The 19,875-nt window shown below is 46.3% G+C and overlaps 1 protein-coding gene, 1 long non-coding RNA gene and 1 pseudogene across 8 annotated transcripts in view; 1 reads left to right on the top strand and 2 right to left on the bottom strand.

The window, feature by feature from the left end:
- Nucleotides 1-19,875, top strand: part of LOC111842922 (histone deacetylase 4-like) — a 53,808-nt gene that overhangs the window by 19,871 nt on the left and 14,062 nt on the right. For 2 of the 7 annotated variants that reach the window (XM_023810042.2, XM_023810046.2), the window contains exons 1-11: nucleotides 7,944-8,080; nucleotides 12,009-12,286; nucleotides 13,000-13,153; nucleotides 13,363-13,483; nucleotides 13,913-14,034; nucleotides 15,262-15,393; nucleotides 15,511-15,599; nucleotides 15,690-15,806; nucleotides 16,143-16,293; nucleotides 16,492-16,661; nucleotides 17,284-17,493. In XM_023810042.2, coding sequence (XP_023665810.2) covers nucleotides 8,077-8,080; nucleotides 12,009-12,286; nucleotides 13,000-13,153; nucleotides 13,363-13,483; nucleotides 13,913-14,034; nucleotides 15,262-15,393; nucleotides 15,511-15,599; nucleotides 15,690-15,806; nucleotides 16,143-16,293; nucleotides 16,492-16,661; nucleotides 17,284-17,493 — 1,548 coding nt within the window. In that variant the 5' untranslated portion in view covers nucleotides 7,944-8,076. The other 5 variants (XM_023810044.2, XM_023810045.2, XM_023810043.2 and 2 more) reach the window with 4 other exon arrangements.
- Nucleotides 1,405-4,196, bottom strand: LOC140593221 (uncharacterized). The gene is made up of 3 exons (XR_011993472.1): nucleotides 3,375-4,196; nucleotides 3,205-3,272; nucleotides 1,405-3,109 (listed from the first exon to the last, which is right to left on the bottom strand). It is a non-coding gene; the product is annotated as an uncharacterized lncRNA (long non-coding RNA).
- Nucleotides 7,456-7,575, bottom strand: LOC111842952 (U2 spliceosomal RNA; annotated as a pseudogene).

A 19,875-nucleotide genomic window follows, 5' to 3' on the forward strand; every position in this document is an offset into this window, starting at 1 on the left:
GTACGCTTCTCCATCACCTATCAAACACTAGGCCGACTGTGCTTAGGTAACCACACACACACACACACACACACACACACACACACACACACAACATGCAAACCAGAAAAATATGCACATGCTTCTGGGGGATTTCAATAGTTTTGTACGTTTATTTATTTATTTTTTTTAATGGTGATTAGGTTTTCTTCTAAACCGTGTATGTACTAAATGAAAAAGACCAGCTAAAAATGTTATTGCTAGCCAGCTTCCTATAAGAGTCAGCAAAACCCTGACACTGCAGCATTAATAAGCGCAAATATACACGCTCCTGGCTAAAGTGTCTCGGGGATAGATAGCCGCACCTTAAGAATGTCAGAGCCCCGACCGTTCGCAGCATTACATCAGCTAGCAGCTCGTGCGCCTCACGGCGGACTCCCTGGTGCTCAGAGCCATTGTGTCCGACATATTATGAATGAATGAAATGCCTTTTTATTTTCACTATACTCATGTACAATGAGAATAAAAAGCAGATCCTCCAGTGCAAACATGCATGTAGAACACACAACAAACAATAAACAAATAGTGCAAAAAAGTGCAAAACGTTCTGCGGTGCTATATATATACATATGGAAGGAACAAATAACTGTGTAGGTTATTGCCGCTGCCATTTCCCTTGTTATCCGATAAGTGGTAAAGTAAGAAAATGAATCTTTGTTCACATTTCGCACAGAAATCTCACTGCAAAGTGGATGACGACTGGTTCTGTTGAATTAGGTCTAAGTTTCATTAAGAGTCAAACACGGTGCAGCTCAGTCACCACTGTTAACTTAACATACCGTCCTCAGTAAACATCTCAAATCAGGCGCCCGGATGTCTTAAGTATAGGCCGCGGGGTCACCTTGTAGGAAAACCATTTACTAGAAAGCCGTCTTTATTAAAAATAACTAAAGCTTTATTCTTTAAAGTTTTTAATGTGTTTTCATGCGACCGCTAAATGCAGTTTACAAGCTCCTACTGTTATAAATAAAATGCTATTAAACCAGGTGCACTCGAAGTTACAGCTTTTGATGCTTCAGCTAAAAAACAATTTTGGAAAACTCAGCATATAATGAATGGAAAGAATGATTACAGATTCGTTGATACACAAAATGCTGGTGGATCGTTCTTTCACGGCGGAGACATTCTCTTGCGATGGACCTGACCCTACACTGGGTACATGGGGACCATTGCTGAAGTAAGGATCTAATGCGTAGCTAGGTGTCGAGTCTCACGGTTAAAAACCCCAGTCCCCGTGTGGCTCAGGGTTCAAAAGCTGCTAAAGATTGGTAGATTCCACGAGAGGTACCCCTTTTAAATACGCTTTATTCCCACCATCCCGCAAATATTAGCACATTTTAAAAACATGACCGTGCTGCATACATATAACAAAATGTATGTACAACTTTTATTTTGAATAATAAAATACCTGTACATGTTGCATTTTAAAACTCATTTGATAAATGTACACACACGTTTTTGTACAAGTTTGAAAAATAAAACACACGTGTACATGTTACATTTTAAAACCCTTGTGCAACTTTGAAAATAATAAAAAAAAACTTCATGTTATATTAACAAAATCTGCTTTGATAAAGAGCCTACAAATTTTTTGCAACTTTGTTTTTGTAAAATAAAAGCCACGTTCATATTAGATTTCAAAACTGATTCGCAAAATGAATGCATAAAACTTTGTACAAACATGCTTGCGCTGCGTACACATAACAAACCGTTTTTGTACAACGCGTCTAGAAAATAAAACACCCGAACATTTTTAAAGCATCTGTACATCTTACTTTGAAAAACTTTCATGTTACATTTTTTAAAACATCTGTACATCTTACTTTGAAAAACTTTCATGTTACATTTTAAAACATCTGTACATCTTACTTTGAAAAACTTTCATATTACATTTTAAAACATCTGTACATCTTTGAAACACTTTCATGTTACACTAACAAATTCATTCGATGAAATATTTTTAAAGACTTACAACACCCTTTTTGCGATGCTGCTAGTTTTACATTTCGGTATCCAAAAGGCAGTTTCCCCACTAGGCAACAATCTGCGTTTGTCGTAGACGTCCCTGACATTTTTATTGAGGTCTATTAAACGTTTTCACGTCGCGTTTGATTTTGTTATAGTGCGGCATTATGGGGAATTATCCCGCTGCCTTTCATTTAACACGCTTAACCTTCGGCCTATGTTAGCTTTCTGTTCCTGTCTCTTATGTTAGACGGGTCGGTGTCAAGCAGCACGTGTCTTACAGTACATCAGCCATAAGATACCCTCAAAACAATTATTTATCATCCAATTTGTTTCTTACTTCTTGGTTACCTTGTTAGGCTTCCTTATCCATGAAAAGATTGGTTTTAATATTTTTGGTGTGGCTTTCTGGACCTTTCTTTTGACAGCATTCCTCTCGTTTTCAATAAAAAATAATGATAAAATAAACCTCTAGAGAATTATATAAATAAACTGAACTGGTCTTATCTTACCTTACATGTGTGGGGATGCCTTACCTTGATTTTGTTTTAATTTATTTAGTTTAAATAGAGATTCCTGACAAAGTCAAAAAACTTTGATGCAGTATATATTTCGAAAAAAAAGGTTCTTGGGTGTGCTATATAGAACTATAGGGGTTCTAACCAGAGGAAATATAACCATTGCCTTCAAAAAGGTGCCATTTCTTTTAATTGAGAATGTCCAAGGAGTGTCATATATGTACCAAGCTAAAAGGTTCAATATGGAGCCTTTTGTTTTAAGAGTATGCACAAATATATGTGGTGCTTTTATGCATGTTAAACTTAAAAATGGGTCGGTGCCGACCCTATCAGCACCGGAAGGTTATTAATAATGTCTCTAAGGATGGTAGCAAACAGGGCTCTTGGGCCGTCGCTTCACCAGACGCTGCGGGTGGCGAGTCGTGTTGAGCAAAGTAAACCGCATCATTTTCATCATTATTAGCGTTGTTGATGTTGTCTATTTCATTTAATAGCGCTTCAGGTATAGGAGGGGGGGTGTTGCTCCATCCATACCTGCTGATTCAGGTCTTGCGTAGATTTTCTCTTGACCGGTCCGTGCCGTCTCTCTTGTACATAAAATAATAGAGAATACCTATTATTAGAATAAGTTATTTTTAATGTATAGCGTTTATCATATGTATAAAAGAAATAATATACTCACTATATGGAGTTTTCTATCCGCAGTGTCTCCCGTAGAGAAAAAAAAACAAACCCAAAATAGCTGAATCTCTAAAAATAAAATAATTATTTTAAGTTATTTTATTGTATTGTGTTTATCATAAAACACGCGTAAAATATCAAAAACACGCGTAAAAGAAATAATATACTTACTCTATGCAGGTCCCATGTAGTTTTCTCTTTCCAGTAGGGCAATGCCTTGATGATACGGGGTGTGGGGTACTTGTGTCTCTTTACCAAAGGAGGGGGACCCTTCTCAAGGTAATAAAAATTTCACCGGTTGCTTACTTTTTAGGATTCTTTAAGGAGAAATATACGTCCTGTCAAGTTTTATCTGTTGTCTATTTCGATGTACGTTTTAACTGCGCAGACGGTATGGGGGCGAGTCGGGGGGGGGAAAAGACAAAATTTACTGGAATACAAAATGTCAAACTTGATGTGTGGCGGGGAGTCGGGGGGAAAAGACAAAACTTCAACCAAAATTTACTGAAATACAAAGTGTCAAACTTGATCTGTGGCCGAAATTACAGTTTGACCGGGATTTGACCTATCGGGATGTACATAGGTTGCATGAGGAAAAACACAAGGCCAAACTGCTACTGCTGCAGGGGGGTGTCGGCTTTCACACACACACACACACACACACACACAGACGGTCAAACTACTGCTAAGCGTTTTTTACTGGACGTCAGACCCAGCTCCTCCTCTCATTCTTAGCTCCAACTTGGTCATTCTCACAGGATTTCTTTCAGTCTCGCGCAGCACAACTCTCAGCTCTCCGGCATCGCTCTCTCCGAGTCCTTTGCGGATTATCCAAAGCCACGGGACCTTACCACGGTACCGCAACAGACACAGCATCGCTCTCTCAGAGCCCTTTTCTACAGATTCTCCAAAGCCACGGACCTTACCACGGTGGTACAGCGTACGCTCACACTCCATCAGGTAACCCACCCCCACTCAGACCCAGTGTTTGGGACCTTAACGCAACAACCCCCCTGCTCAGTCCCCCCTGCTCGGCACCCCGGTGGATGCAGACAAAACAACACACTCATAAGCACTCTACTCAATATAAAATAATAATAATTACATTATAATAAATAATTAAATAATAATACATAATTAAATTATAATAAATAAATAAACTATATACAAATAAACCCCTATCCCAACGCTCAACTGGCTCACAGCCAAAAAAAAATAGCCCCCCCTCCCACTACCTCATGACGTCACCCGGCTTGCAGCCACCGCCTGTCACTTTTTGATTTATTTGACCTTTGTGACCTTTGACCCAACCTGTCATTTTGACATAACCGGTATTCTCCATCTCTCTTGTACAGAGCAGGATGCCAAGGCTATAATCTCCAGTGTGACTCATATGCATATGATATTCACAATGTATGGGGAAAATAGCATCCAAAAATGCCAACAAGTACTGTGAAGCTGAGAGGAAGCATCTCTGGAATTCGTGTTTCTGTCTCTGAGGTGATTATACATCTTTTCCTAACAGGCTGATTTTCCCGACTGGCGCGTCTGTTCATCAGACAAGGCTTTCTCCTGGCTAGCATAAAACAGCAGCACTGTGTTTATGGATGGCATCACAGAAGCGGCGGAGGTGTCTGCTTCAGGCTCGATGGGTTCCACTACAGCAGGGGAGGTGCGGGTGAACGTGAGTCACTGGGGGCGGCAAGGTCACAGCGTGGCGGGTGAGCTTGGCAGTGGGTGGTGTGCTGTGCGGAGACAGGCTGCTCGCTAATTACCTGAGGGGCGCGATGGCAGTGCAGGGGCGCCCAGCCCAGCCAGAGCTTACCTGTGCCAGCTCCGGTGTTGATGGGTTTGGCCCAGCCCACAGAGGGCATGCAACGGACGTACCAGTGGACTGAATTCACACGACGGCAGCCCAGCTCCCGGTCACAGGTTCGAGATTGGCTAGGGGTCTGGCTCGCAGCTGTGGTAATTATGCATAAATGGGGGTGTTTTCTGAGAGATGTGGGTGCCGTGGTGGTTGTGAGGAACGTGCGATCAGCACGTGTTAATGGCCTGCTCCATCTAGACATCTTACCTGTGGTCTGCTCTGAGCCATAAGAGTCATGTCCTCTTCTGAATGTGGGCCATGTACCACCCCCTTCAGGTCAGAGTGTACCACATACCCTAATACTCATGGACCACAGTCCCGGTTCCCATCCCCATCTGGTGCATCATGCCACTTGCCCTGCAATCCCCACAGATACTTGCAGGTGGCTCTGTACCCCACATGCAACATTAATGAGCTTTGGGCTGTGAGAACCGATCTCATTCGGCCTGACTGCTTGGCTGCGGGGGCAGTGCGGTTTTGGTGGTTCTGCTTTGGCCTCATCCATGCCACCAAACTACTGGGCCTCAGAAATAGAAAATAAAAGCCGTTGTCAGCCCCTCCCAAACTCCGAAGCCCTGACCTGTGGCTCTGTAATGGATGGCACTGTCCCAGAATTCAGCAGCAGCAGCTGCGTGGTGAGGAGTTGAGAGGGGGCAAAGAGGAACAGGGAAAGAAAGAAATGTGTTGAAAGGATGTCATGTAAAACTGGTGCGGAGGGAGTCGCTGTGCTTCCCCCCGACGGAGGACAGGAGCTGAGCCTGCACCTCCACCTGGCTCCCCTCTCTTTCCCCTATAATTAGGCGCTTAGGCTTGCAGTAAAACACACCAGTTTCCCAGAGTCACGCTCTGTATGCTGGAAAGCAGAGTGGCACTTGCCCCTCTCCCACATTCTGCTGTCCGGAGACGAAGTGACAGCCATGTCCAGAGCAGAGCGTGATGGCTTTTTCTGTTCTGTGTAGTTTTTTTTCTTGAGATAAGTGTTTTGTATCTCACTGAATCACTCTGCTATGGTGAATAAAAACAGAATGTGATTCTGAGGTGATAAAAGCAAAATAGGGAATCCATATTAAATAACCCATAATCTTCCGCCTGTCATGTTGGGGTCAGAGAAATTCTAGTCACTGTGGTACTGAATGCAGACGGTGACCCCTGGTCCCTCAGCAGCCGCATGCTGTCTGGCCAGTCAGGGATGTGAGTGCTGTCCCTGCGTAGAGCCCTCCCTCTGCCTCCTTGCAGCTGGGTGCTTTATCTGCTTCTCACTTTAATGCGAACACGCTGAGCTTTCCTGAGCTGCTCTTGCCTTCTTCAGCTGCTCCTCCATATAAATACTTCGCAGAGCCCTGCCTACCCTAAGCTCCTTCTCAGTATAAATACTCCACCCTGTTACAGGGCCCCACCTTCCCCGAGCTCCTCCCTCCATATAAATACTCCATCCTTTCACAGCACTCAATTTCTCCTTTCCTCCACCTTTTCTAATTCGAATAACATCTCACCCAGAGTTTCTCCCTTTCTTAGGGTTCTCGGTGAAAAGTTTGTTTGTAAAAGGTTAAGGAGAGCCTCCCTCCCATGCTGCTGGTAATGGGAGGAGCTTTTGATTATCTGTGGTGTTAATAACATGCTTGTCCGTCATGCCCGTGACACGGCGCAGTGAGTGTTTGTTCTATATGCCCCAGCCAGCTGACACACCCGCCAGTCTACATGCCCTGCTCTGATGGCTGAGTGCACATCTCACCTGGGGTAGCAGCTGCTTTGCAGTGCAGGGAACCAGTTGAGGCTTTGGTACCTGGCACTGAATGTGTGTGCCTGTGTGGATTGGGGAGAGATCCTTATTACATTACTACTGCTGCATTGATATTACATGTGTTTCAGAGAGATAGTGGGTGTGTGTCTGTGATGGGGGAGAGGGTGAGTATGTGATACAGAGAGAATAGAATCATAGTGATAATGTAGGAGAGAGGATGGAGTGAGTGATATAGAGAGAAAGAGGACAGTGAATGTCATAATGAGGGAAAGAGGATGGAGTAAGTGATAGCGAGAGAGGAGGTGTGAGGAGGAGTGGGTGTGATAGCAAGGGAGAGAGGATGGAATAAGTGATATAGAGTGGAAGAGAGGATGGGGTGAATGTGATAGAGAGGACAAAGTATGATAGTCATGGAGAGAGGATAGAGTGTGATCTAGAAAGGGAGAGAGGATGGAGTGAAGAATTAGAATTTGGTTATCAGTGGTCATTGTTAACACACCACAGCACACAGTGCGCAACGACAAAATGTGTTTTCTGCATTTGACCCATATGTGACTTTTGTGACATAGCAGGGGGCAGCTAATCCACGCCCAGAGAGTAGTGCTTGGGGGCGGTACCTTGCTCATGGTACCTTGTTGGTCGGGAATTCGAACCAGCAATCTTTCAATTACAAGTGCGCTTCCCATCAAGCCACCACTGCCCACCCAAACTGATAAGAACAGATACTACGCTTGATCTTAGGCAATAGGCCGAGAAGCGAGAAGCAACCGAGAAGAGGGAGGGAAGATAGAGTGATTGTGATGGAGAGGGAGAGAGGGCTGAATGAATGACATAGAGAGGGAGAGAGGATGGAGTGATTGTGATGGAGAGGGAGAGAGGGCTGAATGAATGACATAGAGAGGGAGAGAGGATGGAGTGATTGTGACGGAGAGGGAGAGAGGGCTGAATGAATGACATAGAGAGGGAGAGAGGATGGAGTGAATGTAATATAGAGAGAGAACAGTCAGTGTGATGTAGAGGGAGAGAGTATGAAGTGAGTGTCATAGAAAGAGAGAGAGAGAACCCCCCCCCCCCCCCCCACATGCCTGAGGTGGCCTCTGACGTCAGCAGAGGGAGGAGCAGAGGGGTACTCTGTGTGAGGGATACAGGATTGCATACGAGCGGCGGCGTGAGAGAGAGAGAGCAGCGCGGTGCAGACCTAGCAGCAGCGTGCGGGAACTTGACACAGCCCCCGGCCCCTGGCCCGGCGGAGCACCGCATGCATGGGTAGGACTCCCTGTGCTCCTCTCTGTTTGTTCTGGCCCGGATATGGCTGTGCGTGAACCGACTGCTTTCATGAATGGCACTGAGAGTGACTGAACCACGTTGTGTGAATGTTTAAGTGGCCAACGCTGCTGAGGACAGGGTGTGTGTGTGTGTGTGTCTGTGTGTCTGTGTGTGCGGATCTGCTCTGTAGGGGTGTGTGCTGTCCCAGCCTGGCTGAGGCTTAGGACACGGGTTTAGTTGTGGGTGTGTGTGTCTGTGTGTACTAGTGTGCGTGTATCTGTGTGTGGTTGTGGGTGTGTGTGTCTGTGTGTACTAGTGTGCGTGTATCTGTGTGTGGTTGTGGGTGTGTGTGTCTGTGTGCACACCCACACCCTGCCCCAGTGCCTGGCAGGTATCCAGGGTATCGGGATTCTGTGGTCCCCTGGCTACCATGTGTCTTGTCTGACTCCTTGGCAGCCCATAATAACCACCCTTTTCTTGGGACAGAACAGCCCCCACTCCAGAGCACAGCTTCCTTGCTTCACGCGGAGGTGGTGGCCAGTCGCTAGCCCATAAGCGCTTTAGCATGCCGTTCTCTGAATGAATGACTCAGTCACCATTCAGAGGGGGGCAGGGCCTCTACACACAGGATGACATCACTCTGTTGGCTGTGTCGGGGGGGGGGGCTGTTTCTGTGAGGTGCAATGCTTGCTGCTCATGGTTGGTCATATGATCAGTGGTCAATCACGTGATCAGTGACAATGCGGTTGGTCATGCATGTGCTGCAGGGTTCCTGCTTTCTGCGTGCTTTATGTCGACACTGGGGGCAGCCTCTTTGAGAAACTGAGCATGCTTATTCAGATGACGGGGAGCTGCAGTCATCAGGACAGTGTTTTGGCACATGGAAGGTGTGTTCACAATCGTCATGGAGATGCACCACCCGGTCACCATGGTGGATGGGGTGGGAGGGTCTCTAAATACATTACAGCACCGGCTGTCACTGACCACATTGTTGGCATGGAAGTACATAATGTTTCCATCCGATCGGGACCCGGAGCTGTGCACAGTGTGTGGTTTTGTGTGTCTGTGTGAGAGATTCTGTATGTGTGCAATTGTGTGTGTCTGTGTGTTTGTGTGTTTGTATGTGTCTGGATTAGGTTTATATTACATTGTGGGGACCAAATGTCCCCCACAATGTGATTAAAAACCTGTTATTTTGATGATGTGGGGACCATTTTTCAGGTCCCCACAAATATCTGTGAATGTGATCAAAAAACTACAAATGCCAAAAGTCTGGTATTTACCTTGGTTAGTGTGTGCGTGTGTGTGTGCCAGACACCCTGCCTGCAGATGCTCTTTGTGCTGGTTGAGGACCTGACACCCCAAACAGATACGGACAGACACACAGACAAACTGATACAGGCAGCCACACTCAGATACACAGATACAGACAGACACAGTCACACACTGGTAGCTGCATACACTAAAGGCACTTTTCCACTACCACCAGTAACCGAGCCATACCCGACCCGTACCGCGAACTGGCGGTTTTCCATTGGAAAGTATGTGATCCATACCCGACTCGTACCAATGCTGACACAGCCTTGCTTGAAAGTGTGATCAAACCAAGTTTGTTGCATCACCACCACAGCGATACCAGTGATCTGCTTTGATATGCATGGATTAGCTGAAAGAAAAAATGGCATATTCTATATATTACTAATTATTAGTGGTGTCGCAAATCACAATGTATTAATGCATTCCTGATAATTCGGAACATGAAAATTTTTAACCTCATACTTAAAGTACTATTGAACAGCTGGACGGAATGGCCTTGTAATGCAAATTTACACAAGCGAATGCTAATTCCGGTAGCATTTGATGCTTGCACAACGCAGCCATTCTTACAGATGTGCTAGCAAAAATTAGCACTGAGTAAAAAATAAATAAATAGAAATTGCATATAGTAAACCATGACGTACACCATGTGAACACTCTCTTAGGTTTTATGTCACTGTTGCTCTCCAAACCTGACAATGCCTTTACCAAGCTGAGCCTTCTGCAGTGGAAAACCAAAGTCTCTCTTCGCGGTGTGACTTGGGTACGGGTCAGTTCCTGTATGCCAGTGAAAAAGTTCCATAACAAGGTCCAATTCACAATGACAGAGCAGGTATCTGTCTGTCCCAGTGTGAGTTTGTTGTTGTGTCAGTGTGTGTCTGTGTCTCTGTGCACCCACCACAGTCAGTACTGGCACACAATTGCTAGTGGGCAGTTACTTCCTTTAATTAGTGTTTTTGTTTACTCCTGGTGGTCTGTTGCTGTGTGCTCTGGGGTAGGGAGGTACCTTCCATCTTCACAGGGCAATGGGACTCTCCCCTGTAAGAAGCAGTCCCTGTTATGCTGGGGTTGCTGGGGCGTAGCAGACCCTCTGGTTGGTACCCATGGTGTTACTGTGTGTGCAGCCATCCAGTGACAGATGCCATTTTATCCCATAATCACAGACACAAGCCTGGATTAAAAATAAAGGGTGTGGTTTTACTTTAGAATATGGGGTGTGGTCTTGTTTATGGTATATTTAAATGTAGGGGTGTGGCTTAGCTGTGCAATCTAATTAAATGAAGGGGCTTAGCTGTGTTGCATAGTGTATTTAAATGTGGTGGCATGGATTTGCAGAACAGTATAATTGGCTTTGCTGTACAATATATTTAAATGTGGGGGCGTAGCTTTGCTGCACATTTTGTTTGCATGCCATAGTGTGGCTTTGCTGCACGGGGCGAGGCTTTATGTGTTGTATTTAAATATGGGGGTGTGGTTTTGCTGCATAATGTATTTAAATTAAGGGGTGTGGCTTTTCCGCACAATGTATTTAAATGAGTTGTTCAAGCAGATACACCAGCATGCTTTGTCTGTGTGTGGCACGAGGAGCTGAAATTCAGCCCTTCACTAACATGCCTGGCCTTCTGCTGCGGTTGGTAACCTCATAAATAAATAACTCCATATCCTGGCTATTTGTTTAAGTGACACAGGCTAGGGGAGGGCTGGCTGTTAATTTTGGCGCATTTCCTGTCCAGTGGGACTCAGGAGGTGATGAGAGCACCCTTTCCCTCTGGCCCACTTCAATGGCCCCTTTATGGGCTGGGTCCCAATGCCCAGCGTGAGTAGATTGGATTATTGGTGCCGGATGAAAAACACATTTCTGTCAGCTGTCATAAGAGAGCATATCAGGAAGCTTCTGTCCCGCGCAGTTCATTCCGGGTCAGTGCTGCTTCCCTGTGCCTGCCTCACACCCACACCATGAGAATGTTTTCATGGCAGACGTTCAGTGTGTAGATCACTCCTATGTGTGAGGGGCACTGTATACCGTGTTGGGCGCAGTCCCCCATGGCTGTCGCTGTCCCTGCTGTCAGTCCCACCACGACCGGCTTCTCCTGTGGGGCTCCACATCACATTCTCGTTCATGGATCCTCCTACTTTCCAGTTATTGTACCAGTGATGCCTCACAGCCTGTAATCAGGCTAGGTAGCAAACACACAGTCAGTCAGAGAAATGTGATGTCAGTGTTGTAGAACCTCACTCACTGAGGGCTGGGCTGTTTGTGCAAAGTTTGCTGTCAGTGCCCAGTATAGCGCTCCCTGTCCTTGAGGGTCTGATCCTTTGTTTGTGCCACATGCAAACGTCACCAGGTCGCCTCATGCTGTGGAAAAGTCTAGAAGAGCAGTATATGACCTAAGAGTGTGAACTGAGGCCAGTGGAGGGCCTCAAGCCTGGGCGTTTCCTGCTGGGTGCAGACCAGCTGTACAGGCCTTTTTCTCCAAGTAGTATTTACCTGTGGACCTCAAAGTCTCTGATTTAGCAACTCACTCTAGCATGGCTGTAATGCATAAGTTGTTCTTCTCTGTGGACTAGCAATTAATTCATAAATAACCCCCTCCTCTCTTCCGCTCTCCAGTGGATGCAAGCTCGGCTTTGGCTTTGTGGGGAGCCACCATGGACCTGCACGTGGACCAGCCTCTGAGCCAGGCCATGAGCGAGGCCACGAGCCAAGGAGTGAGCCCAGGCTTGGCCCCGGCCAGCCCTGGGCAATGTGACCAGCGGAGGCTGCAGCAGGAGCTGCAAGCCCTGAAGCAGAAGCAGGAGGTGCAGCGCCGCCTGCTCATTGCCGAGTTCCAGAGGCAGCATGAGCAGCTGTCTCGTCAGCACGAGGCACAGCTGCAAGAGCATATAAAGGTGAGCCTGCCCAACTGTGCCCAGGCCCCGCCCACCTCACTGTGCCCAGCCCCCTCCCACATCACCCCGCAGCTCACAATGTACTCTGCCAAAGCTCCGCCTCTCTCATAAAGCTCTGCCCCTGGCCCCACCCCTCTCTGCACAGAACAGAGATGTACACACAGATATTTTTCATTTGGATTTTACACCCCGCCCACCCCCCAGCAGGGCTTGATAGCCACTCCCCTCTCAATTTTCTGACCTCAGTGTTTGCACTGCTGAGTGGACCTTTTCTCACGCCAGCATGGATTTTCCAAGCTATCCAAGCTAGAGAGAAAAGAAATACAAACATACTTCCAAATTAGACTCATTAACCCCATTAAAGCCTGGTTCTGGCCAGTTGCTGGGAAATGCTCTGTTTACATTCCCCACGTCCACATGCTGACTCGGAAAGCCCTGGCCAGCTGATCTTACTGTGCAGTTCGGGTTCTGACGAGACTGCTGGGGACAAAGCTGGCTTGGGGCAGTACAGTGGACCCCTATAACGCCTCAGTAATGTCTGGTGTGGTTCCCTTCAGGTAGCAGCGAGTCTGAGCATCCCAGCTATCCATCCCTTTTGCCCGCATCTTACATCATGACCAGGGAGTCTTTTAATAAAGTGACTAGCTGCCTGATATCCCATGAATACCAGAGTGTATGGCTGTGTGACCGCATCTCTGCTCCCCCCCACCCAGCAGCAGCAGGAGCTCCTGGCCCTGAGGCATCAGCAGGAGCTCGTGGAGCTGCAACGAAAGGCGGATCATCAGCGGCAACAGGAGGAGGAGCTGGAGAGGGAGCAGAGGGATCAGAAGCTGCAGCAGTTGAAGAACAAGGAGCGCAGCCAGGAGAGTCAGTATGGGGATTATGTGAGGGACGGGGCTTTGTGATATGGGGGTGAGGCTAGGGTTATTGAGTGAGGGGGTGTAGTGAGGGTGGGGCATGGTGAATGTGAGGACAGGGTTAGGGTTAATGAGTGTGGGGTGGAGATGTGGTGAGGGTGGGGAATGGTGAACATGGGGGCAGCCTGCTTCACCTGAGCCTGGTGTCCCCGAACCCAGGTGCCATCGCCAGCACAGAGGTGAAGATGAAGCTGCAAGAGTTCGTGCTGAATAAGAAGAAGGCCTTGGCCCAGAGGACACTCAGCCACTGCATATCTGGGGACCCGCGTCTGTGGTACACGTGAGTGTGTGTGATCACATGGTGGTCACACTGCGATTAATTCATGTCCCAGTGTGGAGAGAGACACAGTGAACACCCATGTGACCTTACATCCTTTAGGTTAACTGTGGTTACAATTTGGGCTTAGCTGACTTTTTTTCACCACGGTCTTTCACTCACACACATACACATGCACACACACACATTGAAGGTGTTTAGCTGCAGGCGTCATGCGGGCTCTGATGGAAGTGCAGTCACCCTTGTAAGGCTGGGGACCATCAGGAGGCAGGACCTGCAAGTGTGTTATGGAAGAAGGGCCCAGGTATCTCCCAAGATGCCCTTTCCCCCATCCAGCCTATGAGGCATCTCTGTTTTCTCATCCAGCCTAATAGGTGACTTTCTGCTCTTATCCAACCAATCAGGTAATGCCTTGTCTCTGTCTCACTGTAGAAAGACCCAGCACAGCTCTCTGGACCAAAGCCCACCCCCTCAGACAAATTTGACAGCCGGCTATGGTCACCCGGTCTTTGGGCTATACAACCCGAAGGATGACTTCCCACTGCGGAAAACAGGTATGGACCTGGAGGGGTGATTTGGACATGCTGAGGATGGGTCTTCTGAGATGGCTTGTCTGATTGGGCCCCATGAAGAGGGAGTTAGTGGGCTGAATAGTCAAATGGAGAATTTCAAGAAATAACTGCAATGGTTTGGTTAGCTTGAGATCAGACTGCCGTTAGATAGGGTTATGGTTAGTGGTGTTAGGTTAATTCTGGTAAATTTAACTGCAGCAGTAGACAGGATTACAGTTGCTTAAAGTAACAGGTGAATGATGGCCAGAGATAATATTTACATTTAATCTATTTATCAGATGCTTTTACTAAAAAAAAAAAAAAAAAAAAAAAAAAAAAAGAAAGCAGGGTCAAACAGTCCCTGGAACTTCTGGGGATTAAGGGCCTTGCTCAGAGGCTCTATGGGCAAATTACTCTGCTGACCCTGGGACCCAGCAACCTTCTGATCACAGGCAAAGCGTACTAACCCACTGATCCACAAACACACCCTTATGCGTGTGCTCCATGTAGCATGGATGTGCAGTATGAGCAGTATGATCTACAAACATGCTGCTCACACGCTGGGTGATCTCTTTAATAAATACACTTCTTCTGACGCATGTATATTGTTTACTTATGTAAATCGCCTTGAGGATTCACAATGGGGCCCCTCATTCAGACATGGCAGTCTGGACAATGGCTCTGCAGACTGGATGCTGTGACCAGCGCTGTCCTTGGCCACTGTTGTTCTGTGATCATGCCGCTGGGTGTTCATAGCATCGCTCGTGACAGTGATCAGGACAAGCGTCGTGGTCCAGGCGAATGAAGCAATGGCACATGCTGGAATGTCTGGCATGGCAGAGAGTGCAAGATTCCCTGCAAACATTCAGATGCGTAACATCAGCCGTGAAATTAAGCAAACACAATCACAGAGTCTGCTACACACGTGACAGTGATGAGTCCACTCCTTCGAGCCAAGATCACATTCCACATGCACTGGCCCAGTTTGAATTTTTGAAATGTGCGGAACCATGGGCAGGAGTTAAACGTGCCAGTGTCAGAGATCAAGAAGGCTAGGGCATCTTTTTAAATTAAATTTTATCATGGCGGAAGTTAGGAAACATTCACTGTATTAAAATGTCAATGACCAGGAAGGTGGATTTAGTTCCTGAGAGAGAGTCCTCAAGATCCAGCTTAGCACATCATTGGCTGCCACATATGACTGACCGTGCTCCCGGCCTATGCCCTCAGCCTCGGAACCCAACCTGAAGCTGCGCTCCCGGCTAAAGCAGAAGGTGGTGGAGAGGCGGAGCAGCCCACTGCTGCGGCGCCGGAGAGATGGGCCTCTGGGCAGTGTTAACAAGCGACCGCTGGATTCCGCAGGTATGCGTGTGCTGAGTTCATGCCGGCCCTCCGGCACTAGAGCCAGGTGGCCTGAGAGTCGCCATTGGGCATGCATAATGTCCCGCACTGTCCTGACAGTTTGGTTCTGCTCCTCAGACTCGTGTAATAGTGCCCCCGGCTCTGGGCCCAGTTCCCCAAACAACAGCACCGAGAACGGAGCAGCACTATCTGTCACCCCCCTGGAGGTAACCTCCCCCACCATCTTCATCATTTGACAGCTGCCTGCCTGTGTGTGTTATTGGGGTTCTGACTGAGCTATGTTCCCCCTGTCCCAGCCCTCTTTGGCCCATAGGCTGGCAAGCTGTGACACCCCCATGAGCCAGCTGTCCCTGTACACGTCCCCCTCGCTGCCTAACATCACCCTGGGGCTGCCAGCCAGTGCCCCTTCTAGTGTGAGGACCACTCCTGCACGTGCACACAGATACAAAGGGACACACAAATATAGACACAGATACAGACACACACACAGTCACATCATCTCATTTCCATTACATTTCCATCCAGGGTGTTTAGCCTGCTCTCTAACCCACAGCGCTTTGCATTATAGCCATGGTGATTTACAGAGCTCACTGTGTTACCTGTTTACAGACATTATTACCATGGTGATTTGCCATGTTACCTGTTCACATGCCAGACAATTTGCCTGCCGGCTATGCTGCTCGCTTAGGTTGCGTGCTGCAAGCAGGATGTAGTGCTCATTTAAATGGTGACATGCCGCACTCCTGCAGGCCGTGGCCTCTCCCTTCCTCGTGGGAGCTCACCTGACGTCCTACCTGGGAGCCTCGGTTCTGGAGCAAAACGGTGGCCCTGCCCACAACCCCCTGCTGCAACACATGGTCCTGCTGGGGCCATCCGGGGCACCAAGCCCCGTGCTTCCAGGTGGGTGGATCCCAGGCTGACTGTGTTTGTGTGCTGCCTGCTTTGAGTTAGATTATGCATTATGACACTTTCCCCTGCTTACAAAGGGTGCTACGCTACCTGCTGACCAGTTTGTACAGTGCACATGGTTAATAACATGGTCAGAGTGGATCTTCATGCATAGTGACATGCCCTTCCCCTCATCCCTCTGTGTTTCAGGCCTGTGTACCCTCCCCCTCCACAAGCTGCAGCAACACCGCCCCTTGGGCCGCACGCAGTCGGCCCCCCTGCCCCAGAGCGCCCAGGCCCTGCAGCAGCTGGTGGTGCAACAGCAGCACCAGCACTTCCTGGAGAAGCACAAGCAGCAGCAGCAACTGCACATTGGCAAGGTGGGATGGGGGTGGGACTACAAGGGGAGGGAACGCAGGAGTGTGGGGATACAAGAAGGAGGAAAGCAGGAAAGCAAAGACACAAGGGAAGAGAAAGTGGGAGGCTGGGGGCACAAAGGGAGGGAAAATAGGAGTTTGGAGCCACAAGGCGATGGTGACGATGCAGTTCCTCCTGCCCGGAGAGGAATTTGGCGGGAAGCCACTTATTTTTCACTACTCCCAAAAGCCCTTAGGAAACCTCTCCACTTTCTGTGGATAAATCACTTTGCTTCTGTCATCCTCAGTCATGTTTTTAGTTTTTAATAAACTTTATATCCCTGAAGGTTTTTTCTAATTACATCTTGTCAGCACTGCTAAAATGTCACATGTTTACCCATGAGGCTCTGACCCTATACACATCCGGGTTGCTCTGGAGATTTCCTCCGGTTGTGATCTGCCATCTCATTGGCTCAGAAGCCAAGAGCTCCAGGTGCATCTGTCTGCATTCTCATTGCTGCCTCCTGGTGGCCCATTATTAAAAGTCCCCTTAAAGACCTGCCCTGAGCTGATAAACAGCTGACTAATTAATTAATTGTGTAATTAAAGCAAGCAGCAGTTCACAAAGCAACTTAATTTCCTCTAGATGCCAGGCAAAGCTGGTGATCCCAGCCGGCAGCACCAGAGCCACCCAGAGGAGACGGAGGAGCAGCTGCTAGAGCACCAGGCCGGACCCAGCACTGAGGCACCGACCCGCAGTGTTGCCATCAAACAGGAGCCCCTGGAGGAGGCGGAAGAGGAGGAGGTCCACTTCCAGGGGGAGGAGCAACAGGAGCAGGAGCTGCTCTTCAAACAGGTCAGTGAAAAAGATTATCAGCTAAGAATCTGTGTGTGATAATGCGCTATACAAAAATTAATTTGTTGTTGTTGTGTGTAATCTGTCTATGTATGGGATGTATTTTATGCAAAAAATTAAATTAAAATGAAAATGATAAAAAGAAAATACAATCTCCACTTTGCCATTTACTTTCCAAAGTCTGTGTGTAAAAATCCTGCAAAAATTAAAATGAAATAGCACTATTTGCATTTTAATTTTCCACTCATGTATGAGTCAGATGTGAAAAATTGAAAAATAAAATTAAAAATCCTTTTTGTCTTTTCATTTTCCAATTTGACTTTTCATGTTCTACTTTGGCTTTTCATTTTCAAGATTTCTTTCTTCTTGTGTTTCTTTCCCATGTCGCCCGTGTTGCCCAAACTAATGGCAAAGTCACACGATGCTTAAGTTGGCTACTTATCTACAGCTTCCGATTCATTTAGCCTCTTATTCGTAGCGTCTTATTTCACGGCTTAAGTTCCTTCCAGCTTCCTTATAGGCGATATAATGGCAGGTATGCCATTGTAAGGAAACACTGAAATTAGCCTGGGTCAGACTGCCATGTTTTCAGCTAGGTAGCTATCTGGCCTAGGCTAATTTCAGTGTTATTAGAGTGGCATGCCTGCTGTTTACTATTCATTTCATATTTACCTTACCCAAGATGAATAAGACCTCCACATTCCATTTGGAAATATGGCTTCTTATTTAAATAAGTGTGAACAATTGATCAAAGTGTCATGCGACCAGTTTACTGTTACAAATGAAAAATCACATTATGCCCAGGTAATTCCACCATTTTCAATACAGGAAGACTTTCTTCTACTAAATAAATATACATTCTCAAACCTTTTATTCATACGTTATTTTGTATTTCCAACTTAAGCCCCGAAATAAGACTATGAATAAGAAGCTAAATGAATCAGAAGCTGCAGATAAGTAGCCAACTTAAGCATCTTGTGACTTTGCCATTAGTTTGGGCGACATGGGCAAGAAACACAAGAAGAAAGGAATCGGCAAACGCACTGAGAAGCAGCAGTGATCAGTTGCTCCGCCCACTGCCCTGCTCCGATTAACATATATTTCCATGTAGCGAACTTGAAAACGAAAAGCCAAAGTAGAAAATGAAAAGTCAAATTGGAAAATGGAAAGACAAAAAGGGTTTCTCATTTTATTTTTCAATTTTACACATCTGACTCATACATGACTGGAAAATTAAAATGCAAATGGTGCTATTTCATCATAATTTAAATTTTTGCAGGATTTTTGCGCACATACATTGGAAAGTAAATGGCAAAGTGGAGATTGTATTTTCTTTTTATCATTTTCGTTTTAATGTTATTTTTTGCAGAAAATACCTCCCATATCTATGGGCCGGTTTATCCTCCACGCTTGCAACGTGTGTGGTTAGGCGTGCTGTTGCAATGCTGCTCATGCTAGCACGCATAGGTTATATAAATCTGAAGGATTAAAAGTTATGTCCACCAGGGGCAGTGCAAGAAAACCATCTTGACCAGCTCCTTCATTCCAGTCTTTTTTGTAGGAGGTTGTGGCATGAAATGTAGTATATTTGGTGCCTCCACAGCGACTCTGCTGACTCTGTAATACTGCTGCAAGCATTCTCTATATTCTATCCACTGCTCCACTTCATATTGGTACTTTGCTGTATCACGTATCACTTTACAATCCCATGTTGAATGTTGCATTATATGTTGTTAGATGTCTTGTAGAAGTTAATATTTTGTACTTAATATTACGGCTGCATGATATAGGGAAAAATTCCAGTTTTTTACAATGAATATTCAATATTCATAAAGTAAAAAGGAGTTCAAAATCAAGCAATTTCTCACAAACATGTCTATGACTGATTTAAACAGCAAGAATAAAAAAGTGCATGCAGAGCTCATGCAAAAGTAGCTGTCTTTAAACTTTAATTTTAAACATATACCAGGATTATCTTGAAGTTTTTTTTCCTATAACAGAACATAAATATAAATGTTCTAGTGGAATTTAAACCCTTCACTCCTGGCGAAGTTTATCACCAAGATTTCTAAATACCAGAACTGCATTGGAAAATAACGTTGTTTAAGAAAATATTTTATGCCACAGAATGTTTGTACAGTATTAAGGTATCCAAAAGCCTGATCTCAACTCAGCTGCAATGTGAGAATTGTATGTGCATAACTTGCGATGTCAGTATTAATTTTGCACATCACCCAGCCTTACTTAGTATTTTTTGTACTGTAATGTTGCACTGTCTTGTTAATTGTCTGTAGTCTATGGAGAAGCCATTCAAGTAAGAATTTAATTGTACTTTATACAGTGTACTTGGTACATATGACACTGCTTTCTTAGCTCAGATTG

This window comes from Paramormyrops kingsleyae, chromosome 1 (assembly GCF_048594095.1).
Source record: "Paramormyrops kingsleyae isolate MSU_618 chromosome 1, PKINGS_0.4, whole genome shotgun sequence".
NCBI lineage: Eukaryota > Metazoa > Chordata > Actinopteri > Osteoglossiformes > Mormyridae > Paramormyrops > Paramormyrops kingsleyae.